This window comes from Trachypithecus francoisi, unplaced genomic scaffold (assembly GCF_009764315.1).
Source record: "Trachypithecus francoisi isolate TF-2019V2 unplaced genomic scaffold, Tfra_2.0 Lachesis_group11, whole genome shotgun sequence".
In the NCBI taxonomy this organism is placed as follows: domain Eukaryota; kingdom Metazoa; phylum Chordata; class Mammalia; order Primates; family Cercopithecidae; genus Trachypithecus; species Trachypithecus francoisi.
The window spans coordinates 19,747,121-19,774,508 of record NW_022681456.1 but is presented as its reverse complement, the minus strand read 5'-3'; the positions used below and the strand labels follow the sequence as shown (position 1 = coordinate 19,774,508).

The 27,388-nt window shown below is 51.7% G+C and overlaps 1 protein-coding gene across 1 annotated transcript; it reads left to right on the top strand.

The window, feature by feature from the left end:
* PLBD2 (phospholipase B domain containing 2) lies at positions 1 to 27,388 on the top strand. The gene is made up of 12 exons (XM_033220484.1): positions 1 to 341; positions 8,334 to 8,427; positions 12,199 to 12,357; positions 13,988 to 14,088; positions 14,298 to 14,512; positions 19,967 to 20,064; positions 22,378 to 22,538; positions 23,122 to 23,217; positions 23,484 to 23,555; positions 24,872 to 25,024; positions 25,677 to 25,839; positions 26,409 to 27,388. The coding sequence occupies exons 1-12, from the start codon at positions 52 to 54 to the stop codon at positions 26,574 to 26,576; spliced, it is 1,770 nt and encodes a 589-aa protein (XP_033076375.1). The 5' UTR covers positions 1 to 51; the 3' UTR covers positions 26,577 to 27,388.

Sequence of the window (27,388 nt, the reverse complement as noted above, 5' to 3'; positions counted from 1 at the left end):
GGCGGGGCGCAGTCACGTGACCCAGGCTGCGGCGCGCAGCGTTGAGCCGTCATGGTGGGGCAGATGTGCTGCTCCTCCGGCAGCCCCCTGGCCCGGGCGCTGACGCGGGCGCTGGCGCTGGCCCTGGTGCTGGCCCTGCTGGTAGGGCTGTTCCTGAGCGGCCTGGCGGGGGCGATCCCGGCGCCGGAGGGCCGCTGGGCGCACCATGGGCCGGTCACTCCAGCCTCCCGCAACCGCTCGGTGCTCCTGGATGCCGCAACGGGCCAGCTGCGTCTGGTGGACGGCCGCCACCCTGATGCCGTGGCCTGGGCCAACCTCACCAACGCCATCCGCGAGACCGGGTAAGGGTTGGCCTGTCCTCACGCGGGGCCATCGGGGGAGGGGGTGCGTGGCGCCAGACCTCTCCTGTTCCCAGGACCGGCCTCTTGCCAGGTGGGAGCGCCTGTTTCTCTGGGGGTCAGCTACTCCCGAGGCTGCAGCACCGCCCTGTGGACCAGGTCCCCTGTTTGGGAGGGGACCACTGCGGCATCCCTCACCTCATGGGTCCTATCCTTGCCTTCATCCAGTGGCGACAGTACTTCTGTCCCCAAGAGGCCAGTTCCCCACCACCGAGGTCGCAGTGCCTGCATCTGGACCAGGTCCATGGCTGGTGGGTAACTTCTATCCCCACGGGGACCAGCTCTCTTCCCCTCACCCCATGGAGGCCAGCGCCTGTCCCCAGGCCTGAAGGATGATGAGAACTCAGCAGGAGGCTAACTCTCACCTGCTTGGCTGTGGCTTGCTCGTGGGTGCCAGCCCCCTGCCTCCCTTCCAGTGCCAGGGCAGCAGGACTGAACCTGGGTTCCAGGCCAGTCCAAAAGCAGAGGGTCCCTAAAGTCACATAGACCCATTTAGTACCTTGCTAGGGCTCTGCTCCTCCCTTGTCTTCTGTGTCCTGGTCCAAGGGGAAGTCCTTGGCTGGATGCTGTGTTTGGCAGCCATGCTCTCCATCTTTATTGCTGGGATACAGGCAATTCTGATGTGTGAGTCTCACCTAACTCCTCCGCCTGTCTGGGCTCCCGTTTCCCCATCTGTGGCCCAGATTTTGAGGATGCGCTCTAGTTGGGTGATCATGTGCTGCAAGTTCTGTACAAGGGCTTGTGCCCATTCATTTATTCATTATCCTGATAGTTGGCCTTAGGGACACAACTGAGCAAGGTGGGGGTCCCTACTCAGTGGGAAAGACAGACAGCAGCAGAAGGGAAATCAGAGTCAGTGGGAGTGGGAAGGATCAGCTTCAAAGCCTTGTCAGTAGGGCCCAGGTGCTGGATCCAGGCTGTGCTGGGGGATCTTAGGGAACCCAGCGTGCATCCGTCATATCCTAGTGCCCAGATGATGCTAGGGAACCCTAGCACCAGGATATGCACAGGATGTGGTCTGTGCTGAGACCACTGTGCCCCCTGCAGCAGAAAGGGCCTCCTCTCACTGCAGCCCCTATCCATTTTGCTGGCATGCATTGACCTCTGCAGGTGTTGGGGAGACACAGGATGCCGAGGACACCCCCATTCTGGTGGCACTTGGGGGGTACATCAAACAGATGTGAGATTTGGGGGAGATATTAGCTGCAGGCACAAGGGCGCTGGGTGGGGGTCAATCTGGGAAGGCTCCCAGAGAGAGGAGGCCACAGAGTGAGCTGGCATCTGTGGAGGGAACTGAAGCTTTATGGCTGGCCTCGGGGGCCACCGGGACTCTGGGATCTGGTGACCCATTATTTGCTGACTCACTCATGTTTTTGGCCCTGCATAGCAGAATCAAGAGGGCATGACAGAACTGTGCAGGAGAGGAGGGGCAGGAGCGAGGCCCAGCATGGGCAGGGGGCTTTGGCCTCTGGAGGCCCCTGCTGGGCTGTGTTGCTCTTGACTATGGTAAACATGGAAGTGGAGAGAAGGCTTCCTTGATTGTGCTGGATGGAAAGTTCTTCCAGGCTCAGCCTCTCTGCTGTGTGACCTTGGGCAAATCCCTTCACTTCTCTGAGCCTGTTCCTTCATCTCAAGGTAGGGCCAAAAGGGTCATGGAAATTCACTGGGGTCACAGAAAGCACTGTTTATTTTTATTTGTATTTTATTTTTTAAGACATAGTTTCACTGTGTTGCCCAGCTGGAGTGCAGGGACACAGTCTTGGCTCACTGCAACCTCCGCCCCCTGGGTTCAAGCGATTCTTGTGTCTCAGCCTCCCGAGTGGCTGGAATTACAGATGTGTGCCACCACGCCTGGCTAATTTTTGTATTAGTAGAGATGGGGTTTCACCATGTTGGCCAGGCTGATCTCGAACTCCTGACCTCAGGTGATCTGCCCATCTCGGCCTTTCTGGCTTGTTTTCGGCACCCTCTCTCGTCCGCTCCTCTTACGCTCACATGCCCCTTTCCCTTTGAGTTTGCCAGCACTTGAGGCTCTGATGTGGGGAAAACCATACAGCGAGCCCCTTTTTATAGGCAGGAAACTGAAGTCCTCAGAGACGCTGCTTGAGGACTCAGGGTCAGATGAAAGAAAGTCATAGGGGGTGTCCTGGCTCCTGATGAGCAGAATCTCTGATCTGTGGGGAACTCTGTGTCTTATTTTGGAGGGTGGGGGCAAGGATTTGATGCCTCTGTTCACTCAGAATTGGGATGCCTCTTCCTTCCTGGTGAAATCCCCAGATTTTGCCACTGGGGATCCTGGGATTATCAGGATAAATTCTCCCTACTCCATAATCCTTTGTCTTTTTAGTTTTTAAAAAAGGTTTTTTGTTGTTGTTGTTGTTTTTCTTTTTTTTTTTTTTGAGACAGGGTCTCACTCTGTTGTCCAGGCTGGAGTGCGGTGGTGTGATCACGGCTCACTGCAGCCTTGAACTCCCGGGCTTAAGAAATCCTCCCACCTCGGCCTCCCAAGTAGCTCAGACTATAGATACGCACCCCCATGCCTGGCTAATTAAAAAAATTTTCTTTTTTAGAAACAGGGGTCTTGTCATGTTGCCCAGGCTGGTCTTGAACTCCTGGGCTCAAGTGATCCTCTCACCTTAGCATCCCCAAATGCTGGAATTACAGATGTGAGCCACTGTGCTCGGTACCTTCTTTCAGTTGTGCCATATCTGACTTTGGGCCAACACCCCCACACAGCCTGGAAACATTTAGGATTTGGTGCTTGGAGATCAGAGATGTCACTAGGAGCAGAACCTGCCTCAGTCTAGCTGTGGCTTTGGTCCTGGGGAAGCTGTATCCTCCAACCTTACTTTGTCTTCCTTCCCTGATCTGATCCCATTGACCAGCACCTTATCGATGAGGTTGCTTAAAGTAAATCACCATCCCATTGAGAGAGGCAGTGAATCAAAATAAGGGGGAATTAACAAATTAGTAAACGGGGAAGCATCCCAAATCCACCAACCAGCAGGCAAAACCAGTCCAGTAAAATGGATAAATAAGGCCCAGCTGTTTCTTTGAACAATCACAAGAGATGAATCTATACCATCGAGAATGAGAAAGGAGGCCGGGCACTGTGGCTCATGCCTGTAATCCCAACGTTTTGGGAGACCGAGACAGGAGGATGGCGAGAGGCCAGGATTTTGAGACCAGCTTGGGCAACATGGTGAAATCCTGTCTCTGCAAAAAATTTAAAAAGTAGCTGGGTGTGGTGGCGCATGCCTGTGGTCCCAGCTACTCGTTTGAGCCTGGGAAGTTGAGGCTGCAGCCAGCTGTGATTGTGCTACTGCACTCCAGCCTGGGCAACAGAGTGAGACCCTGTCTCAAAAAAAAAAAAAAAAAAAAGAAAACTTAGGCTGAGATAGGAGTGATAGACACAGATACGGGGGGCATCCCACATAATGGAGAGTGTCCAAGGCCATACTACACTGCGGAAGTGGGGTGCTATTTGTGAGATATTTGTGGCACCCTGCTCATATCAGTGGTCCGACTTTTTCAAATGTGGCTTCTTTCAAGAGGCACCTTGATTAGACTCTTGAGTCATCTTCGAGACATTAGCTGCCCTGGCATGAAATCGCAGCCCATAGATTTTCCAGGGAAAAAAAAAAAAAAGATTGAGGAAACAGATCTACTGCTGCCAACTTTTTGTCAAGCAAGTGCATTAAAAACAAAGAGCAATATTTGTCAACCCCTGTCAGTGTTTATCTCATAAAAGACTGGCAATTTTAGAGCAAACAAGCAGAAAGGACATAGTCTCTGAATAAGGAGTAGTCTTCATTTGATTTATTTTTTTTGAGATAGGCTGCTCTGTTACCCAGGCTGGGGTGCAGTGGCATGATCTTGGCTCACTGCAACCTCCGCCTCCCAGGTTCAAGTGATCTTCCTGCCTCAGCCTCCCTGGTAGCTGGGATTACAGGTGTGCGCCACTATACCCAGCTATTTTTTTTTCTTTTGGTAATTTTAATAGAGATGGGGTTTCACCATGTTGGCCAGGCTGGTCTTGAACTCCTAACCTCAAGTGATCTGCCCACCTCAGCCTCCCAAAGTGCTGGGATTACAGGTGTGAGCTACTGTGCCTGGCTGAAGGAGTAGTCTTTAGTAAGTACATCTAGTTATAGATGCACTCTAAAGTGTTCTGACCAGGCGCAGTGGCTTGTACCTGTAATGCCAGCACATTGGGAGGCCGAGGCAGGAGGATTGCTTGAGCCCAGAGTTTGAGACCAGCTTGGGCAACCTGGTGAGAACCTGTCTCTGCAAAAAATATAAAAAATTAGCTGGGCATGGTGGTGCCTGCCTGTAGTTCCAGCCTCTCAGAAGCTGAGGTGGGAGGATTGCTTGAGTCCAGGTGAGGCTATAGTAAGTTATGATCACGCCACTGCACTCCAGCCTAGGTGGCAGAGTGAGACCCTATCTCAAACAAAACAAAAGAAAACAAAACAAATTTCTAGCAGTTTAGAAAGAGGGGATGGGATATGGGAAGTAAAAACCTCTCCCTACCGTTCTTCCTAGATAAAAACATTTTTAGCCTTTTTTTTCTTTTTTTTTTTTTTTGAGGTGGAGCCTCGCTCTGTTGCCCAGGCTGGAGTCAGTGGTGCGATCTCGGGTCACTGCGAGCTCCGCCTCCCGGGTTCACACCATTCTTCTGCCTCAGCCTCCCGCGTAGCTGGGACTACAGGCGCCCGCCACCGCGCCTGGCTAATTTTTTGTATTTTTAGTAGAGACGGGGTTTCACCGTGTTAGCCAGGATGGTCTCCATCTCCTGACCTTGTGATCCACCCGCCTCGGCCTCCCAAAGTGCTGGGATTACAGGCATGAGCCACCGCGCCTGGCCTTTTAGCTCGTTCTTCCAGAAATTTCTATGCATAAAGAGGCCTAAACCTTCTTCCATATATATAAATGTAGAGGCATATGTGGTGTGTGATGCATTTACATATGGGCTTAGCCGTGGCTACCATTTGGACTTCTCTACTTTTGTTTGAACTTCATCTCTGACCTCTTTGCTCATCAGCATATCAGTCCGCCACGGCGTGTGTGATTATTGTATCAGGCCCCTAACGGTGGGCGTTTCCGGAAGGCCCATCTTTTCTGGCTTTGGAGAAAAGTCCTGCTGTGAAGAAGGGCCCTTATGCCCATTTCTGCAGGGCTGTATGAGCATCCGGCCAGGGAATGGGTTCCTAACCGCTGCCCGTCTCCGGGGCCTCAGTGCCGAGGCCTTGGCTGAGCCTACCCTTGCTAGAAGGTGTGCCCTGGAGGAGGCCACTGGCCACTCAGTTACTACTGGGGCTCGTGACTGCAGTTTTTTTGGTTTTATGCAGTTTGTCCAAGGTCTCCTTTGATCCACTGCCAGCTTTTATCATGAGGGATCTGCATATTGTGCCCTGTTATAATCTTCCTCCCATCATCACATTCATCGGGTCTCCTCAAACTCCTACCCTCTCAGATTTTTTTTTTTTTTTTTTTTTTTTAAATGAGATAGCATCTTGCTCTGCTGCTTGGACTGGAGTACAGTGGTACGATCATAGCTCACTGCAGCCTCGACCTCCTGGGCTTACGCAATCCTCCCACCTTAGCCCCAGCCTCCTGTGACTATAGGTGAGCACCACCACATCTGGTTAATTTATTTTGTATTTTTTGTAGAGAGGGGGGACTCACTTTGTTGCCCAGGCTGGTCTCAAACTCCTGGCCTCAAGTGATCCTCCCACGTCGGCCTCCCAAAGCACTAGGATTACAGGCATGAGCCACTGCGCCATCACCTCTCAGATTCTTGATGAGACAAATACTTAGTGAGTGCATAATGTGTGTTCTCTCCTGGCATATGCCACAGCAGTCCTCTGAAGGGGGAGTCACTCTGCCCGTTTTACAGATGAGAAAACCGAGGCCCGAGAGGTAAAGCAGTTTGCCCAAAGGTACACAACCAAGAAGGGATCTACCCAGGGATTCAGACCAAGTTGAAGGGACCCCAAACCCAAACTCTTTGTCTTCCATTGTCCTTGAAATTTAAAATCTTAGTTTTTTTCTGTCCTTATCTGTAATATGTGAATCATTAGCCCAAAGTTCATGGCTGTCATCTGCATTTGATAAGAACTATACCTCCTTGCCCCCAACACTCCCCCACAAACCTGAGTTGAGTTAGAGGCGCAGAGCATGCACTCAAGAATGTTAGTCTCAGCTCTGCTGCTTACCTGCTGTGTGACCTTGGGCAAATCACTTCATCTCACTGTGTTATGTGGGAGCCTCGGTTCCCTACATCTGTAAAATGGGGAGAATAAAACCCATGTCATAGGGTTGTTGGAATAATTTTTTTTTTTTTAGACAGAGTCTTACTCTGTCACCCCGGCTGGAGTATAGTGGCACAATCTTAGCTTACTGTAACCTCCCAGGTTCAAGCGATTCATGCCTCAGCCACCAGAGTAGCTGGGACTACAGGCACGCACCACCACACCCAGCCTGGGAGTCTGGAGGCTGCAGTGAGCCAAGATCATGCCACTGTACTCCAGCCTGGGTGACAGAGCAAGATGCTGTCTCAAAAAAAAAAAAAAAAACCGTGGCGCAGTGGCCTTAAGCTACTGTAAAGTAGCTTAACAAAGTGCCTATAATCCCAGCACTTTGGGAGGCTGAGGTGGGCGGATCTCTTGAGGCCAGGAGTTCAAGACCAGCCTGGCCAACATGGTGAAACCCTGTCTCTACTAAAAATACACAAATTAGCTGGGTGTGGTAACTCATACCTGTAATCCCAGCTACTCTGGAGACTGAGGCAGGAGAATCAATTGAATCAAGGAGGCAGAGGTTGCAGTGAACTGAGATCATGCCAGTGTCCTCCAGCCTGGGGAACAGCCAGACTCTGTCTCAGGAAAAAAAAAAAAAAAAGTAGTCTCAGACCCCATCGCAGAACTGATCAGAATCTGCCTTCTAACCAGGCCTTCAGGTGACCTGCGTATGCAGCAGAGGTTGAGAAGCGCTCCTTCAGAGGAGTGGGAGCCAGCCTGCCTGGAAGTGAATCCTGCCCCTGCCAACTCTGTGACCTTTCAGGTGTATCCGCTAGTATTGGGCAGCAGTGCTGGGTGATAAACCAGCCCCAACCCAAGGGCTTAAACCCAACAACATTAATCCTCATGGATTCGTGGGGCTGCTGGGGCAGCTCTACTTCATACTGCAGCTCTACAGACCGGGTGTGCTTGTGTGGCTCTCATATCCCTGGGACCAGTGGGCTGGCTGGGGCTTGTTCTTCCCATGGTGATGGCAGAGGCACAAAGGGGCAAGTAAGGCTTCCCGAAGGCTAATCTTATAACCAGCACGCTGTCACTTCCATCCACCTCCCATTGGCCAAAGCAGGTCATGTGACACAACCAAGCCCAAATGAAGGAGCAGGGAAGGATACTTGGCCATTGGTGGAGGACTGTAGTCTCGTGGCAAAGGGCATGGACGTAGGGGTGGTGGTGGCATGTGACATAAGTCTGTGTGTTAACTTCCTCTTCTTCTGCAAGAGGGACAAGATGGGGACGATAACTCTGCCCACCTTATAGGATTATAGGATTATCACAGGGACTCGATGAGTTAATAGACATGAAAGTGACTAGAACATGGCTTGGCACAGAGCTAACATCTCATCCTCAGTGGATGATAGCTGGTGTTATTGTGGGTGAGGGAAAGTAGATGGGTCCTGCATTTTTGGGGGAGGCTGTTTGTCAATATCTACAAAAATCAAAAATACATGTGCCCTTTGAGTCAGTAGTTCCTCTTGGAGGGATTTAATCCTGCAAGCTCACAAAGATGGACAGGCAGACATTCACGTGAGCGTCTACTGACCACTGTGTCGTTTTCATAGTGTAAGTCTGGAGATGCCGTGTGTCTAGCTGGGGGCCTCTGCCACTGACGGATTGTCCCCTCCTTCCCCTCCAGGTGGGCCTTTCTGGAGCTGGGCACGAGTGGTGGATACAATGACAGCTTGCAGGCCTACGCAGCCGGCGTGGTGGAGGCTGCTGTGTCGGAGGAGGTAAGGGCCAAGGTGGGGACATGGGGCTCCCACCCTCCCCCACCCCCACCAGCGTGTTCCCCAGCATGCTTTTGAGATGTGTGCAGAGTAGGCCCCCCAGCTCCTGCCATAGCCCTCCATCTATTTGGGGAAAAAAAGTGGACACGTATTCTTTAGAAAATTACATTAGGGGGCCGGCCACTGCGCCTGGCTCTCACCCACTTCTGATATTGTCTGACTTCTTATGAAGCTCAATAACAAGTAAAGCAAAATAATACGTTATTCAGGGACTCATCGCATGCAGTAAAAGTAGCTTAACAAAAGTAAGGGAGTGGAAACAACTGGAATGCCCAGCTGCCGATGAATGGATACATGGAATGTGATCTATCATACAATGCAACATTATTCGGCTGTAAAAAGGAATGAAGGACTGACACATACCAGAACATGAAAGAACCTTGAAAACATGCTAAACAAGCCAGCCACAAAAGGGCACATACTGTATGATTCTATTTATATAAAATGTTCAGAATAAGCAAATCTACAGAGACAGAAAGCCGACTAGTGGGTGCCAGGGACTTGTGGGGAGTGACTGCTGATGGATATGGGGTTTCTTTCTGGGATGATGAAGAGGTTCTGGAGTTAGAGAGTGGTGATGGTTGCACAACTTTATGAATACATTACAAACCATGAATTGTACTTTTTTTTTTTTTTTTTTTTTTTTTTTTTTTTTTTTTTTTTTTTTTGAGACAGAGTCTTCCTCTGTCACCCAGGCTGGAATGCAGTGGTATGATCTCGGCTCACTGCAACCTCTGCTTCCCAGGTTCAAGTGATTTTCCTGCCTCAGCCTCCCGAGTAGCTGGGATTACAGATGCGCACCACCACGCCCACCTAATTTTTGCATTTTTAGTAGAGGCAGGCTTTCGCCCTGTTGGCCAGGCTGGTCTCAAACTCCTGACCTTAGGTGATCTGCCCACCTCGGCCTCCCAAAGTTCTGGGATTACAGGCATGAGACACTGTGCCCAGCCAAATTGTACATTTTTTTTTTTTGAGACGGAGTCTCGCTCTGTCGCCCAGGCTGGAGTGCAGTGGCTGGATCTCAGCTCACTGCAAGCTCCACCTCCCGGGTTTACGCCATTCTCCTACCTCAGCCTCCCAAGTAGCTGGGACTACAGGCACCCGCCAACTTGCCCGGCTAGTTTTTTTGCATTTTTTAGTAGAGACAGGGTTTCACCATGTCAGCCAGGATGGTCTCGATCTCCTGACCTTGTGATCCGCCCGTCTCGGCCTCCCAAAGTGCTGGGATTACAGGCTTGAGCCACTGTGCCCGGCCGCCTCAAATTGTGCATTTTTAAATGGTGAATTTTATGGTATGCTGACTATATCTCAATATAAATGAATGAATGAAAGGGTATGATAGCTACCACATTTAGGGTGGTGGGTGCCTCTAGGGGTAGAGGAGGCAGGGGGTTAGGGGATGCTCAATGGTATCAGTAACATTCTAGGTTTTAGTTTGGATGTTCATTTTATTATCATGCTTCATAACTTAGAATATGTTATATATTTTTTCTGTGTATCAGATAGTACCTAGTGTAATTTTCTTTTTCTTTTCTTTTCTTTTTTTTTTTTTTGAGACATAGTCTCGCTCTGTCACCTAGGCTGGAGTACAGTGGTGCAATCTCAGCTCACTGCAATCTCTGCCTCCCTGGGTTCAAATGATTCTCATGCCTCAGCCTCTGGAGTAGCTGGAATTACAGGCATGCACCACCATGCCTGGCTAGTTTTTACATTTCCAGTAGAGATGGGGTTTTGCCATGTTGGCCAGGCTGGTCTCAAACTCCTGACCTCAAGTGATTTGCCTGCCTCGGCTTCCCAGAGTGTTGGGATTACAGGTACGAGCCTCCTGGCCTAGGCTAGCCAGACATGCTAACCAGCACTGATGATGACTTTACAGAGACAGCCTGTCATGTGTGCCTCACAGTAAACACCTGACATTTTCCAGGGAATGCATAAATTACTGACTTTTCCATTGATGGCCTAACCAGTAGCCCAAAGGCAGAGCACCTGCCTGTAATCCCAGGACGTTGGGAGACTGAGGAGGGAGGATTGCTTGAGCCCAGGAGTTGGAGGCTGCAGTGAGCTAGGATTGTACCACTGTACTCCAGCCTTGTGACAGAATGAGAACTTGTCTCAAAAAAACAAAACAAAACCACCCAAAAAACAAAACAAGAAATAGGCAAAGCTGTGGAGTGACAGCCATCTCCCATGCTGCAGATGGAGGCATGCATTGGGTCACCCAAGTTGGAAAATAATTTGACATCAACTTGTGGAGTTGAACCTGCATGTGCCCTAGGACCCAGCAGCCCTGCTACTTGGGTGTATACCCTAGAGGTGACCCACGGATGTGCATGACGTGCTCAAAGCAGCCCCAAAGTGGGAGTCCTTAAAACACCACAGGCAGGTGAATGGCTAACCGTGTGGAGGTGCACAGTGCAGCATGACAGAGCAGTGGAAATGAATGAATCTGAGATGCCTGGAGGTGAAGGGGAAAGAGCACGTCACGGAGGACAGCGTCCAGTGGGACACCGTTTTATAAAACTCACGCTGCTCCTTCTGACACCCAGTCACAGCTGTGGGTGGCCCTCTGGGTCCTTAGTGTCTGAGGAAGTGGTCAGATGCTGGGCCAGGGCTGTTTTGGGTGCTCAGTGGTGAATGAGACATGGTTCAGTCTCTCAAGGGGCTCACAGCCTCCTGGGGACACTGAGGCAAGGGCACAAGTGGCTCTCATGTCAGGAATCCCAGGCCCATGTGCCAGGCACTTTGCCCACAATGTCTCACTGAGCCTTCACCCTAAACCTCTGAGAGAAGCATGTGTACCTCTCTGGATGGATGGGCAGGCTTGGGCCCAGAGAGGTGAAGCTACTTTCCTAAGGTCAGCCAGCCTGTCTGCAGAGGAGGCACCATTCAACCTCAGCTCTTTCTAACCCATGTCTCGCTCCTAACTGGTGTGCCCTGCTGCCTCCCCCTCCAGCCTGTGGGCTTCTTGTGGGTGGTAATATGTCTTGTTCCCAGCTATGTCCCCTGATCCCAGCCCAGAACATGGTATAGAACAGGCAGTGGGGAAATGCTGTGGAAGTCATGCAGGCCTGCATGGAGGAGGTGGTGTCTTAGTGGGCCTTGAAGGATGAACAGGATTTGGATGTGTTTCAGTGAGATGGTGATGGAGCAGCGGTCATGAAGCCATCAATCCTGAGACAGTGAGTGCTGCTACTCACTCACGGGGATGACCAGGCGATGTGGTCTTTTGTCCCCCAGCAGGCGAGCCTGGACTCATGCAGGTGGCATCTCGGTGGGAAGTGCAGAGGGCCACATGAGGTCTGGGTGAAACTGGCACGGCATTCTCTTGCCCAGTGGAGTCTGCAGGGGTATTGCTGTTTTGTTCCCTGCTGTGTCCTCAGTGCTTAGAATGGAACATAATAGGTGCTCAGATAAAACATTCATGGATTGACTAACTGAACATGCATATAGATTGGGGTCCCCAGTAGCAGAGGTAGTGCCATCAGTTATAGGCTTTGCAGGCTAAAGGCTCTCAGGGCAACTTCCAGGGGTCTGGGGTCCCTAGCGGGGGCAGAGCAGGGCAGGGAGAGGAGCCTCCAGGGACAGGACAGCGTGAGCAAGGGCTCAGGTGGCCACACCAGGAGCCTGCACTCTGGGGCAGCCTGGGTGGGGGGCTCTCAGGGAAGAGAGCACCCCAGCTGCCCACCCCCACCTTGCCCACCCCCTACCCCGCAGCTCATCTACATGCACTGGATGAACACGGTGGTGAATTACTGCGGCCCCTTTGAGTACGAAGTTGGCTACTGTGAGAGGCTGAAGAGCTTCCTGGAGACCAACCTGGAGTGGATGCAGGAAGAGATGGAGTCAAATCCAGACTCAGCTTACTGGTACCAGGTGAGCCCAGCTGCCACGCTCGGTGGGAGGGGCCTTCCAGCTGGCCAGCCATCCTGTCCCCTGCTGTCCTGGCCAGCCTTGTGGCATGTCCAGCTGCCCAACCGCCCCTGTGTCCATCATCATCTCCATCCCTCCTAGCCGACCTACCACTCATCCATCTGCCCAGTCTCCATCTGTCCACTTGCTGGAACTCCATCCATCCATCCTAGCCTACCTACTGTCAAAGAATGACCAAAAACAAATAGTCAATTGTTAGCACGGTGTTTTACTTGCATACACATGGCGTTTTACTTGTATACTTGCTTGGTAGATTGATTACATTGGATGCAGGTAAAGACGGTATGAGAAAGAGGGGAAGGGGAAAATCAGAAAATCCCCAAAAGTCTGGACACGGTAAACTTTGTTTTTCTTTCCTTGAGCGAGCTGCTGATCAGCTGGCAGCTAACGGAGAGGCCGAGGCAGGCGCTCTGCCTTTGGCCCACTGGCTAGGCCTTCATTGGAACGGTCAGTTATTTATGGATTCCCTGGAAAATGTCAGGTGTTTACTGTGAAGTACATACGACAGACTGTCTCTGTAAAGTGGCCATCAATGCCTGTTAGCATGTCTGCCTAGCCTAGGCCAGGTTTGCACCATTTTCCTCTGTAGAACTTCTCATGGTGTGCCCACCCACCTACTCACACTGTAAGACAGGCTTTTCTACCATCAACCCATCTACTTGTCCTTTCCGCACATCCACCACCCATGCACACATCCATCCATCCATCCATCCATCCATCCATCCATCCATCCATCCATCCATCCATCCATGCATCCATGCATCCATGCATCCATTCATCCACCCATCCACCCACTCACCCATCTACCTATCCATCTGTTCACTCACTCATCCGTCCATTCATTTACCCATCCATCCATCCACCCACCCATCCACCTACCCACCCACTCATCTACATATCTATCCATTCACTCACTCATCCATCCATCCATCCATCCATTTACCCACCCATTCATCTATCCATTCACCCATCTGTCCATCCATCATCCATCTATCCACCCACTCATCCACCTCCCGCCTGTCAACCCACCCACCTACCCATCCGTCCGTCCACCCACCCATCCATCCAACAACCCACCCATCCATCTTGCAGATGCTTGCTAAGTGCCCAGTGTGCCTGGCCAAGGCCCCATGAGGGACACACGGATAATACTTCATGGTTATAGGGTGTTGAGGCAAAAGAATGATAATAGGGAGAAGTCAGATGCATGAGACAGGTGCCCGAGGCAGCAATGCGGTCAGTACTGAACTCAGAACAGGAGCAGTTGGCCAGAGGCCAGGCTAGGCTTGGAGGCGTCCCAGAAGAGATGGCTTTTAAACTAGGCTCTTAAGTGGGGCTGATTTGGGGTTAACACAGGGCAGAGACATAGAGTTAATTCCTTGAAAGCAGGAGAGTGCTCATCATGGAGGGGTGGGTGGTAGTTTGGGGGAGTCAAGGCTGGCTGGAGTCTGGAGGGTACCCCTGGGCCTCCTGCTCTGTCTGAACCCCCAGGTCAGAGCCCCTCCCATTGAAGGAGAAGGTGTGAGCCTGGAGGAGAGGCCTCACCCTCCCTCTGCCCCGCCCCCTCCCCTAGGTGCGGCTGACCCTCCTGCAGCTGAAAGGCCTGGAGGACAGCTACGAAGGCCGTGTGAGCTTCCCAGCTGGGAAGTTTACCATCAAACCCTTGGGGTTCCTGTAAGTGCCACCCCCAGAGTGGACAGGGTGGGAAGAAGGGCCACACAGTCATAGTCGGACAGACCTGGGTTCCAGCATCAACCCTGCCACTGCCTGGCTCTGTGGCCTTGGAGCAGTCAGCTGACCTCCTAGAACCTCAGCTTTCTCCTCTACAAAATGGGTACAAAACAGCAGGCATGGTAACCCTCTGGTGCCCTGGCCCTCCTCAGCCTGCTACAGCTCTCTGGGGACCTGGAAGACCTGGAGCTGGCCCTGAACAAGACCAAGATCAAATCTTCTCTGGGCTCCGGCTCCTGCTCCGCCCTCATCAAGCTGCTCCCTGGCCAGAGTGACCTCCTGGTTGCCCACAATACCTGGAACAACTACCAGCACATGCTGCGTGTCATCAAGAAGTACTGGCTCCAGTTCCGGGAAGGCCCCCGGGGTAGGTGGGTGTGGGTGTGTCTGGGGGATGAACGAGTAGGTGGGCACGCACGTGGGGAGTGGTCCTAGGAGTTGTGGGCCTTGGAAACCCTCCCAACACACAGTCACTGTAGGGACATTCCAAGAGTTCATCTTGTTTTTGTTTTTCTTTTTGAGTCAGTGTCTTGCTCTGTTGCCCAGGCTGGAGTGCAGTGGCAGTCATGGCTTACTGCAGCCTTGACTTCTCACGCTCAGGTTATCCTCCTGCCTCAGCCTCCCAAGTATCTGGAACTACAAGTGTGTAGCACCACACTCAGCTAATTTTTTAATTTTTTTATTTTTAAGAGATGGAGTCTCACTGTGTTGCCCAGGCTTATCTCAAACTCCTGGGCTCAAGTAATCCTCTTGACTTGGCCTCCCAAAGTACTGGGATTACTTATGTGAGCCACTGCACCCAACCAGTTCATCTTGTTTTACATGTTTATTGCCTTTTTTATTTTACCTATTGCTGCTTACCAAGTTACCCCAACATTTTAAACAACAACAGCTTCAATAACCACTATGTATTTTCTTGCTCCTGCCTCTGTGGGTCAGCTGGGTGGTTTTGGTTTTCTGGGCTGGGCCAGGCTGATCTTGGCTAGGCTCGCTGATGCATCTGCAGTCTGCTGGCAGGTCAGCTGGGGTGGGCTGGCTGGCTTGGGATGGCCTCTTCTCCTGCCTGGGGTTGATTGTCAGCCAGGGTGATGGGGACAGCTGGGCTGTGTGGTCTTTCATCAGCAGCAGGTGAGCACAGGCCTGTTCGTGTGCTGTGTGGTCTTTCATCAGCATTGGGGCAGGATGTGGTGAAGGCCTCTTGAGGCCTTGGTGAAACTGACACAGCATTCTTTTCTTGTCATTTTGAGACAGAATCTTGCTCTGCTGCCCAGGCTGGAGTGCAGTGGCGTGATCTCAGCTAACTGCAACCTCTGCCTCCAGGGTTCAGGCAATTCTTCTGCCTTAGCCTCTTGAGTAGCTGGGACTACAGGCGTGCATCACCATGCCCAGCTAATTTTTGTATTTTTAGTAGAAACAGGGGTTTCCCATATTGGCCAGGCTGGTCTTGAACTCCTGACCTCAAGTGATCTGCCCACTTTGGCCTCCCAAAGTGCTTGGATTACAGGTGTGAGCCACCACACCTGGCTTGACACAGCATTTTTTTTTTTTTTTGAGACAGAGTCTTGCTCTGTCGCCTAGGCTGGAGTGCAGTGGCACAATCTCAGCTCACTGTGACCTCTGCCTCCCAGGTTCAAGTGATTCTCTGCCTCAGCCTCCCAAGTAGCTGGGATTATAGAAACGTGCCACTGTATCTGGCTAATTTTTGTATTTTTAGTAGAGATGGGGTTTTGCCATGTTGGCCAGGCTGGTCTTGAACTCCTGACCTCAGGTGATACAGCCACCTCAGCCTCCTAAAGTACTGGGATTAAAGATGTGAGCCACCGTGCCTGGCTGACACAGCATTCTTTACCCAAATCAAGTCAGGTGGCCAGCCCAGACTCCAGAGATGGGAGAAAAGGCTCCACCATTTGCTGTGAGGAACTGCAGAGTCACATTGCACATGGCTTGGATGCAGGCATGGGAAGAATTAGAGCTGTTTTTGCAAACAACCAATTGCAAGGAGTGCATGAATACATTCTTCCTGTTAAATGTGAAAACTGGCTGGGCACAGTGGCCCATCCCTGTAATCCCAGCGCCTTGGGAGTTTGAAGCAGGAGGATTGCTTGAGCCCAGGAGTTCGAGGCTTCAGTGAACAGTGATCACGCCACGACACCCCAGCCTGGGTGACAGTGTAAGACCTTGTCTCTAATAAAGAAAAAAACAGTTTACAGTCAAGGTCAAAGTCCTCTATAGTGCCATATCCTTCATCCCAGGCCCTCGCCTCAACCCCAGGGATACCACTGCCAAATGTTTGCAGTATCTCCTTCTTGGCCAAATGTAAAAACTTGATGGGACCAGGAGGTGGGGAAGTGTCCAGCCTTATTCATTGCTGATGGGAGTATGCATTGGCACAGCTACTTTTAAGAGGAATCCAGCTGGCATCTAATAAATTTCAAAATCTGTCACTCCAGTGATCCAGCAATTCTCCGACTCCAGTCTGTCCCTAGAGAGACATTTCAGCTTCTGCATGGGGGGTGTGTATAAGCAAGTCTGCTGTCACAGTGGTTTGGTAACAACCTAATGTCCATTCATTGAAATTTAAACTCTAAATTGACATTTATACAGGAAATCGTGTACACTGTAAGTGTACAACTTGAATTTCTTGCATATGGAACACCTGTATATAGCATCCATCTGGAGAAACAGAACATTCCCTGCCCTTAGAAGCTTCTCTCGTATCCCTTTCCAGACACACCCCCACCCCAGCATCATCTCTATCCTGATTTCTGGTTGTTTTTTTTTTTTTTTTTGAAACAGTCTTGCTCTGTCACCCAGACTAGAGGGCAGTAGTGCAGTCTCGGCTCAGTGCAACCTCCACCTCCTGGGTTCAAGCGATTCTTCTGCCTCAGCCTCCTGAGTAGCTGAGATTACAGGCACACACCACCACACCCAGCTAATTTTTGTATTTTTAGTAGAAATGGGGTTTCGCCATGTTGGCCAGGCTGGTCTTGAACAGCCAACGTCAAGGGATCCAACTGCCTATCCTGATTTCTCACAGTGTAGGTTAGGTTTGCCTGATTTTGAATGTCATGTGAATGGAATTGTGTAGTGTGTGCTCATTTGTTCTGCATGTCTGTGAGATTCATCTGTATTACTGTGTGTAGCTATAGGTCTATCATTCTCATTGCTATTTATCCATTAAAATTTTAATAGCTTTTAAAAACTGTATAAGTCATACAGGTATGTTATAGAACATTGGAGAATCCACCAAAACACTCTCACAATGAAAATCACTCGAACATTCCACAACCCAAAAGAGAAAATTTCTGTGAACATTTGGTTATGTTTTCTCCTAGACTTTAAAAAATGTACCTTGCCTGGCACAATGGATCATGCCTGTAAACCCAGCACTTTGGGAGGCCGAGGCAGGTGGATCACTTGAGGCCAGGAGTTCAAGACCAGCCTGGCCAACATGGCGAAACCCCGTCTCTACTAAAAATACAAAAATTAGCTCGGTGTGGTGGTGCACACCTGTAATCCCAGCTACTTGGGAGGCTGAGGCCCCAGAATTGCTTGAACTGTGAAGGCAGAGGTTGCAGTGAGCCAAGATGGTGCCACTGTACTCCATCCTGGGCAACAAAGTGGGCCTCCATTTCAAAAAAACAAATTTTGCAAGAGTGGGCTTCATGCATGGAATGGGGTGCTATACCCATCATTGTAGTATTATACAGAATAGTTTCACTGCTCTAAAATGTTTGCTGAGTTTTTTAAAAAGCGTAGTTAAGATTATACCATGTGAATTATTTGCAACTTCCTTCTTTTGACCACTAGGCTGCCTTGGAGAGTTGCTGGTACTGCCTTTTGGTCCACTACACATTTTGTTTTTCAAATTATTTATTGATTTTGAGATAGGGTCTCGCTGTGCTGCCCAGGATGGTCACAAACTTCTAGCCTCAGGTGATACTCCTGCCTCAGTCTCCCAAAGCACTGGGATTTCAGATGTGAGCCACTGTGCTGGGTCCCACTGTGCTTTTTTTCTTTTCTTTTTTTTAATTTATTGAGACAGAGTCTCACTCTGTTGCCCAGGCTGGAGTGCAGTGATACAATCTTGGCTCACTTCAACCTCCACCTCCCAGGTTCAAGCGATTCTCCCACCTCAGCCTCCTGAGTAGCTGGGACTACAGGCACGCGCCCCCCTGTCTGGCTAATTTTAGATATAGGGTTTCACCATATTGGTGAGGCTGGTCTCAAACTCCTGGCCTCCTGACCTTGGCCTTCCAGAGTGCTGGGATTACAGGCGTGAGCCACCGTGCCCGGCCTAGTGGTCCCTTTATTTTAAAGTGCAAAGACTTAATATAGAATAGATAATTCAGGCTGGACGCGGTGGCTCATGCCTATAATTGCAGCACTTTGGGAGGCCGAGGCTGGTGGGTCACTTGAGGTCAGAGTTCGAGACCAGCCTGCCCAACATTGTAAAACCCTGTCTCTACTAAAAATACAAAAATTAGCTGGACGTGATGGTGGATGCCTGTAATTGCAGCTACTCAGGAGGCTGAGGCAAGAGAATCACTTGAACCCAGGAGGCAGAGGTTGCAGTGAGCCAAGATCCCCCCACTGCACTCTAGCCTGGGCAACAGAGCAAGATTCTGTCTCCAAAAACAAACAAACAAACAAAAACAAAAAACACGAAAAACAAAAAACCAAAAAAATTACACAAAGGATAATTCAGAGAGCTACACACAGAACTCTGGAGCACTGGAGGGAAGAGGCCTGGGTAAATCCCTCTTCAGCCATTTAACTGTTTAGCCTCTGCTAAGTTACTTAGCCTTTCTGAGTCTCAGATTTCCTTATCTGCAAAGTGGAGATGATAATTCCCTACCCCCGTATGCAGGGTGGTTGTAAGGAGTCAATTAATAAGATCACAGGGGTAATAAGCTCCCAGCATAAGCGTGAGGTCACAGGAGGCATGCCGGAGACAGTGCGTAAAACCAGACTAGTACTTGTCAAGGGATAGGCTTCAGGTAGAAGGAATTCTAGGGCAGGAGTGAGGGTACCTGCAGGGGGTGGGCCTGTAATCCCAGCTACTCAGGAGGTTGAGGCAGGAAAAGCACTTACAACTGGGAAGTGGAGGTTGCAGTGAGCTGAGATCGCCCCACTGCACTCCAGCCTGGGCAATGAGAGCGAAACTCTGTCTCAAAAAAAAAAAAAAGGGTCCAGTGAACAAAATATCTGTTTATCTATCTGACTGTATATAACACACACGCACATACGTGCACACACATGCACGCGCACACGTGCGCGCACATACACACACAGAGTTGTCCCTTGGTTTTGGGGAGGGGGTTGGCTCCAGGAGCCCCTGTGGAAGCTCAGGTCCCTTCTATAACACGGCCGATTGTTTACATATAACCTATGCATATCCTCCATATCCTATAATCATCTCTAGATTACTTATAATACCTAATACAATGTAAATGCTATGTTAATAGTTGTTATACTGTATTTTTAAAATCTATATTCTCTTTTAGTGTTGTTTCTTTTTAATCATGTTTTTTCCCTAGTATTTTTGGTCCTCAGTCCATTGAATCCAAGGCTGTGGTACCCAAGGACATGGAGGGCCAGCTGTGGAAGTTTTGCTGCTGGCTTTTATTTTTACTTGCACACATATGCACTTTTCTATGCCCAATGACCTCATTTGCTAAATGTCAAAAAGGACACAGTGGGGGCTTCCTCAGAGGCCTGCCTGTGCCCCACCTGGAGACCTGAGTCTTGTTAGGTAGGGTGCAGGGGCCTCCACCTGGGCCTGTCTGACCAGCATCCCTGGCTCGCTCTTCCCGCTCAGGGGACTCCCCGCTGGTTCCCGGCAACAAGCTGGTCTTCTCCTCCTACCCCGGCACCATCTTCTCCTGCGACGACTTCTACATCCTGGGCAGCGGGCTGGTGAGTCCCCTTCTCTCGTCTCCTCTGTTCCTGGGGTGTTTGTCACACAGCGGCTCTGAGCCGGCAGGATTGATTCCTGCAGCAAGTGGGGACCAGGCTGCAGCCCAGTGCTGGGTGCCATGTAGGAGCCAGGGGTGCAGCGGAGGACCAGGTGGACACTGCCCCACCTGCCATTCAGAGCCCAGACTCGCCCTTCCCCTGCTCTGGGGACTTGGACCACCACAAGGGCGTGTTTAAATGTAGACCCCCAGGCCCCGCACAGGGCCCCCAAAACCTGCAGATGGCCTGGGACTCTGCATGTAACCCTGGTTGTCAGGAAAGGCTGCACTTGGGTATGTTTGGGACTATCCCTGACCTCAGTGACCTCCCTTGTTTTTATGTATTCAGCATAACTGTGCCCCCGCATCCCCAACGCTTCTCTCTCCTCCTGCCTCCCTCTTGCTTTCCTCAGAGCCCCTCTGACCTGACCAGGTTTGCTGAATAGAGGCTGTTTACAGTGTGTTGTTTTCATCTTTTTTCCTGGCTGGGGTCCAGACTTGTTGAGAAATCTGTCCCTGGAACTCCTCGCTGAGAAAGTGAACCCTTTGATCTCCAGGGCAACGCTACAGAGGAGAAAAAACATCACTCTGAAAAACACCCTTAGCACAGAGAACGCCAGCTGCCTGCGGGGACGGGAGGGGCAGGGACTCTTCTTCTTGTCTGATCCCTTGCTTTTTTCTGAGTGTGGAATGAGGCAAGAGAGGGCCAGGCAGTGGGTGAGGTAACCCCAATGCTGTGGCCCAGGTGGGGGAGGGGGCTGAGGCAGCTGGGGAGGGACACATGAAATGGTTCCACCTGATTACCAGGAAAGGGTCCAGGCAGGAAACTTCCCTTCCATCAGGGTCCCTGTTTTTGTGCCATAAACCCCTTGGGCAGTCCAGGAAGCTGGTGACCCTCTTCTCAGAATAGTGTTTTAATTTTTATTATTTATTAATTTTTTTCATAGAGATAGGGTCTCGCTCTGTCACTCAGGCTGGAATGCAGTGATGTGATCACAGCTCACTGCAACCTCCCACCTCCTGGGTTCAGGCGATCCTCCCACCTCAGCCTCCTGAGTAGCTGGGACTACAGACACATGCCACCATGCTCAGCTAATTTTGAAATTTCTTGTAGAGATGAGGTCTCACTATATTTCCCAGGCCAGTCTCGAACTCCTGGGTTCAAGGGATCCTCCTGCCTCAGCTTCCCAAAGTGCTGGGATGATAGGTGTGAGCCACTGTGCCTGGCAGAGTAGTGTTTTTAGATGCATAAACCAACATGTATAGGATTATGGAGGAAACTAATTATAGTGAAATATAGTTATCAAAACATAAGTAAACTGTTAGTATATGTGTTGCTTTATTAACACACTGAATAATAAGATCCAGTAGCAGGTGTGATAAATACCGTAAGTTAGAAGAAGCAAGGTGCATGAATGATACTTTAAGGTATGTACAGCCTTGTAATCTGATGGAAAAACATCTGTGATTTCTGATAGTGACAGTCCCAGTGACTGCTAATACCATTGTGGTGTGTCACGTTAACAGTGGAAGGAAATACTAAATTTCAGGATTTTTTTTTTTTTTTCAGAGATAGGATCTCACACTGTCATGCAGGCCTGAGTGCAGTGGCATGACCACAGCTCGCTGCAGCCTCTATCTCCCCAGCCTCAAGCGATCCTCCCATTTCAGCCTCCCAAGTAGCATGGGTGCCTGCCACCATGCCTGGCTAATTTTTTTATTTTTTGTAGAGATGGGTTTTGCCGTGTTGCCCAGGCTGGTCTCGACCTCCTGGGCTCAAGCAATCTGCCCCTCTTGGCCTCCCAAAGTGCTGGGATTACAGGCCTGAGCCACTGTGCCCAGCCCTTTTTTTCCTCTTTAAAGAGAAAATAAAAAATCACATTTATGGATATGGCTATCTTTGAGCTGTTTTCAGCTTTTTGTTGTTGTTGTTGGTGGTGGTTTTTTTTGTTGTTGTTTTTTGTGGGGTTTTTTTTTTTGTTTTTTGTTTTTTGTTTTAGATAGGCTCTCTGTTGCCCAGGCTGGAGTGCAGTGGCACAATCTCAGCCCACTACAACCTCCGTCTCCCAGGTTCAAGCAATTTTCATGCCTCAGCCTCCCTAGTAACTAGGATGGCACTCCATGCCATTGCCATGGCACTCCAGCCTAGGCAAGAGTGAGACTCCATCTCAAAAAAAAAAAAAACAAAAAAAACTATGAGCCATGACTGATGAAGTACTGCCACTTGGTGGCAGCATGCCTAGGCTATGCAACGGTCCCCTTGACCTTCCCACAGGTAACACTGGAGACCACCATTGGCAACAAGAACCCAGCCCTATGGAAGTATGTGCGGCCCAGGGGCTGTGTGCTGGAGTGGGTACGCAACATTGTGGCCAACCGCCTGGCCTTGGATGGGGCCACCTGGGCAGACATCTTCAAGAGGTTCAACAGCGGCACGTGAGTGGGCTTCTGGCCCCGTGGCTTCCCCTGCACCAAGAAATAGACCAACCTCCCCTTTAACACTCAGACCCCCAGGGACCAGATGTGGCACCCGGGCCACACACCCCATGCCCTCCTTTGTTTCATACATGGGGAGACTGAGGCTAGGGAAGAAAAGGATTTGCCCCTCCCCTGCAGGCTCCTCAGCCTAGGAAGGAGTGCCTTGGTGGCAGTACAGGAAGAGCACCTGGAACCTGAAGACTCTCAAGGGGACAGCGGGGAAGGCTGTTTGCGGAGGTGGACATGGGTGGGTGGCAGGGCCTGTGAGCCAGAGACACTGGAACTGGGCAGTGCAGGTCTTACAACATCCCGCAGAGCAACTGACCTAGGGAGCCATAGAATATTCTGGAACAGTCAAGCAGCATGACGAGAGAGGAGTTTGTGGATACCTGGTCATGCTGCAGTGTCAGGGTGTCAGTTGAATGGCCGGACACCCCCAGGCCCACTTCCTGTGATTCCTAGCTGAGTGGGACACTGGGGCAGGGAAAGCTGGGGAGGTGGCCCCAGGCTCCGTTCAATCCTCCTTCCCCCTGCCCGGCAGGTATAACAACCAGTGGATGATTGTGGACTATAAGGCGTTCATCCCGGGTGGGCCCAGCCCCGGGAGCCGGGTGCTCACCATCCTGGAGCAGATCCCGTGCGTATCCTGGGAGGGAGGGGGTGGGGGCTCGGGGCAGAGGGGACTGCCAGGGTGAAGGCCCAGAGCCATGCTGGCACTGTGCAGTAAGGGAATGATCTCAGGAGGTTGTGGCTGCAAGAGAAGGTGTGTCTGGTGGGGGCTGAAGTTCAGGACTTAATCCTTCCCCCAGCCAATGGGGAGCAATCAGGGCTCCCTGAGCAGGGCAGTGCCCACAGGAGCCCCTCTTCTGATCACCTCCACCCCATCTCTCTTCTCGGTCTCAGCGGCATGGTGGTGGTGGCCGACAAAACCTCGGAACTCTACCAGAAGACCTACTGGGCCAGCTACAACATACCGTGCGTGCCTTCTCACCCCGCTCCCCATCACCCTCCAGGGCATCCACCTTACTCCTTCCTAGGCAATATTTTTAAACCCACAGAATGAAGAATCCCAGCCTACCCCCTTTTCTGGCCAGGAGAGCCCAGACAGTTTGGCAGTGTAGTTGCGTGGCTTAGGTCAGCATCCATGTGACCTCTGGTTCTAACACCCAGAGCAGGGTGGTGTGGGATGGCCAGGCTCAGGGACTGACCCCTGCCAGGGTCTCTGACTGGATCTGCCTTACTGGGCTATACAGCCGTCACCTCCTGAGGCTTACTTACTTTACCTGCATTTTCTCATTTGACTCTTAAAACTGCCACATGTGGTCACTAGAGTTCCTGTTCCCATCTCACAGATGATGAAACTGAGGCCCTGAGAAAGTACCTCACTTTCCCAAGTTTCCCCTGTTGGCGAATGGTGAAGGCAGGATTTGTATTTTGTTTTGAGACAGAGTCTCGCCCTGTCACCCAGGCTAGAGTGCAATGGTACAATCTCAGCTCACTACAACCTCCGCCTCCTGGGCTCAAGCGATTCTCTTGCCTCAGCCTCCTGAGTAGCTGGGCTTACAGTCGCCAGCCACCATGCTTGGCTAATTTTTCTATTTTCAGTAGAGACAGGGTTTCACCATGTTGGCCAGGCTAGTCTCAAACTCCTGACTCAAGTTATCCGCCTGCCTCGGCCTCCCAAAGTGCTGGAATTACAGGTGTAAGCCACTGCACCCAGACTGAAGGCACGATTTGAAGCCCTCTCTTTTGGGCCCCAGAACCCAAGCTCGGCCACTCCACCACGCCACCCCCCAGCACAAATGGAAGACATTATTCTTATCCCAAATGGCATAGTTTTTTTTTTGTTGTTTGTTTTGTTTTGTTTTGTTTTGTTTTGTTTTGTTTTGTTTGAGACAGTCTCGCTCTGTCGCTCAGGCTGGAGTATAATGGCGCAATCTCGGCTCACTGCAACCTCTGCCTTCCTGGTTCAAGTGAGTCACCTACCTCAGCCTCCCGAGTAGCTGGGATTACAGGCACATACCACCGTGCCTGGCTAATTTTTGTATTTTTAGTGGAGATGGGGTTTCACCATGTTGACCAGGCTAGTCTCGAACTCCTGACCTCAGGTTATCTGCCCCGCCTTGGACTCCCAAAGTGTTGGGATTACAGGCGTGAGCCACTACACTCGGTCCGAATGTCATAGTTGTAAGTGATAATGTCCTGGTGTGACTGCCCCTCCCCTCCCTGGCCACAACCTTGGCTAAGTGAGGCCAGTGGGGGTCATGGGTGACCATCCTTGTCCCCGGCAGGTCCTTCGAGACTGTGTTCAATGCCAGTGGGCTGCAGGCCCTAGTGGCCCAGTATGGGGACTGGTTTTCTTATGACGGGAGCCCCCGGGCCCAGATCTTCCGGCGCAACCAGTCACTGGTACAAGACATGGACTCCATGGTCAGGCTGATGAGGTAGGTGCTGGTTGGGTGGTGGGTTGGGGAGAGGGAGGCCACAGGAACACAGAACTTCCTGTGTGCTCTTTGTACCAACTCATTCAAACTTTGCCACCAGCCCCAGTGGGCCAGCAGGGGGTGGTCAGATGTTGGACACCAGTGCAGCAGCTCGGTGGCCGTGCTCCACTTGGGTCCTGTCACAGTCCCCATAGCTAAGGGAGGATACTAGACATCACTTGAGTGACCTGTACTGCTGGGCACTATGCTTGGTACCAGAAACAACAGGTAGAAAACCTGTGCCCCACTGTCCTGTCTCTTGGGTGGTGCAGAAATCCATCAAGTTCTTGCACTGGTGTCAATGTGTAAAGATGGTTGTGTTCCAAGAGAGGCTATCCAGGGACAAGCGGGTGCCTCACCTGGCTGGGGCGGTGGCATGGAGTTCTTCCCTGAGGATGGGTGCCTGAGCAGAGAGCTGAATAATGGAGGCAGAGTGACTTAGGTGAAGGGTCCGGGCCCCAGGCAGAGGAACTGTCGGGGGCAACGTGCAGTGGGAGGGGCTCATCAGGCTGAAGGCTGGTGGCTGTTAACTGGGCTGCCCGTGAGGATTTGGGCCCCTGTCTTAGCCTCTCCTTCCTGGGATGACTGATGTTCCCTCCTTTTCCCCATCCAGGTACAATGACTTCCTCCATGACCCCCTGTCCCTGTGCAAAGCCTGCGACCCACAGCCCAATGGGGAGAACGCTATCTCTGCCCGCTCCGACCTCAACCCGGCCAATGGCTCCTACCCTTTCCAGGCCCTGCGCCAGCGCTCCCACGGGGGCATCGACGTGAAGGTGCTGCCTCCTCCCTAGGCCTGGAGGCTGGGGGCCTGAGGGCTGTGGGTGGGGGGGTCACCATCACCAGTTTGGGGGAGGAGACAGGTTGGGGCAAAGCTGATGGTGGGGCAGGAATCACAGTCGGAATTGGGCTGTGGTTGGGGTCACAGTAAAGGTGACAGTATGGGTTGGGCATGGTGGCTCACACCTGTAATCCCAGCACTTTGGGAGGCCCAGGTGGGCAGATCACTTGAGGTCAGGAGTTTGAGATCAGCCTGGCCCATATGGTGAAAACCCATCTCTACTAATAATACAAAAATTAGCCGGGCATGGTGGCGGGCATCTGTAATGCCAGCTACTCAGGAGACTGAGGCATGAGAATTGCTTGAACCCGGGAGGCAGAAGTTGCAGTGAGCTGAGATCATGTCACTGCACTCCAGGCTGGGTGACAGAGCAGAGACTCAAAAAAAAAAAAAGTGTAACAGTAACGAATTGGGCTGTGGGGTCAAGGTCAGGGTAGGAGGCTGGGCGCCTGGATTGGGGCAAGCCAGGGCCCCTGCTCAGCTGCGGCTCTGCCCTGTCCCCAGGTGACCAGCATGTCGCTGGCCAGGATCCTGGGCCTGCTGGCTGCCAGCGGTCCCACGTGGGACCAGGTGCCCCCGTTCCAGTGGAGTACTTCGCCCTTCAGCGGCCTGCTGCACATGGGCCAGCCAGACCTCTGGAAGTTCGCGCCTGTCAAGGTTTCGTGGGACTGAGGCTCTGTCCCTGCTCTGCTGCTTTCGCCTCTGCTGACCCTCGGCAGGGCCACCCCGTCCCAAGGCCACCCCGTCCCAAGGCCACCGGACCTCCAACCCCAGCCCCTTCTGGGGGCTTTGTTCTCTGATCTGGGGTCTGAATCATCTCCTCCTAGGGTGGGGCACAAACCTGTTGGGGCTCAGAACTGACTCCCTCTCTTCCCCGAGGTGGGTGGGCACTGGGGAGTCTCCTCTGCCCCACCCTGCATCTCCCACTCTCTGTTTCTCTCTGTTTCCTGCTGCTGCTCTCTCGATCTCATTCCCACCTCTGGGGCCCCTTCCTCGTGCTTCTGCTTCCTGGGGGCTTGGGAAGGTCCTGGGGTCAGACTCTGGGGCTCCCATGGGGTGGGAGGAGCCTATTCCAGCACCTCCTCCCAGCTGCATTCCCACAGGTGGCCCTGGAGCTGGTGGGTTTTGTCTGGGCGTTGTCTCCAGCTGGCGTTGCTCCTCCCAGCTCTGGCCCCTCTGCTCCCTCAGGAAGCAGTCCCTTCGACTCCCTTTCTGGACAGCTTCCTTGAGGACAGAAACTTGAAAACAAACACAAACCAAAGTTTCTGGCCATCTGTGGCTGGAGGGTTCTGAATGTCCTCTCTCCATGTCAGGCAGAGGGTCAGCCCCCATGCTTCTGCCTAAGGCCCCCACCCCACCCCACCCCACCCCACCCCACCCCACCCCACCCCAGGCCTGTCCCTCACCTCAGGGCCATGCCCACAGCGCCCTGATGGAGGAACCAGACTGCAGGCTGTGCCACCATTAAACAAGAGTGGCTCTGG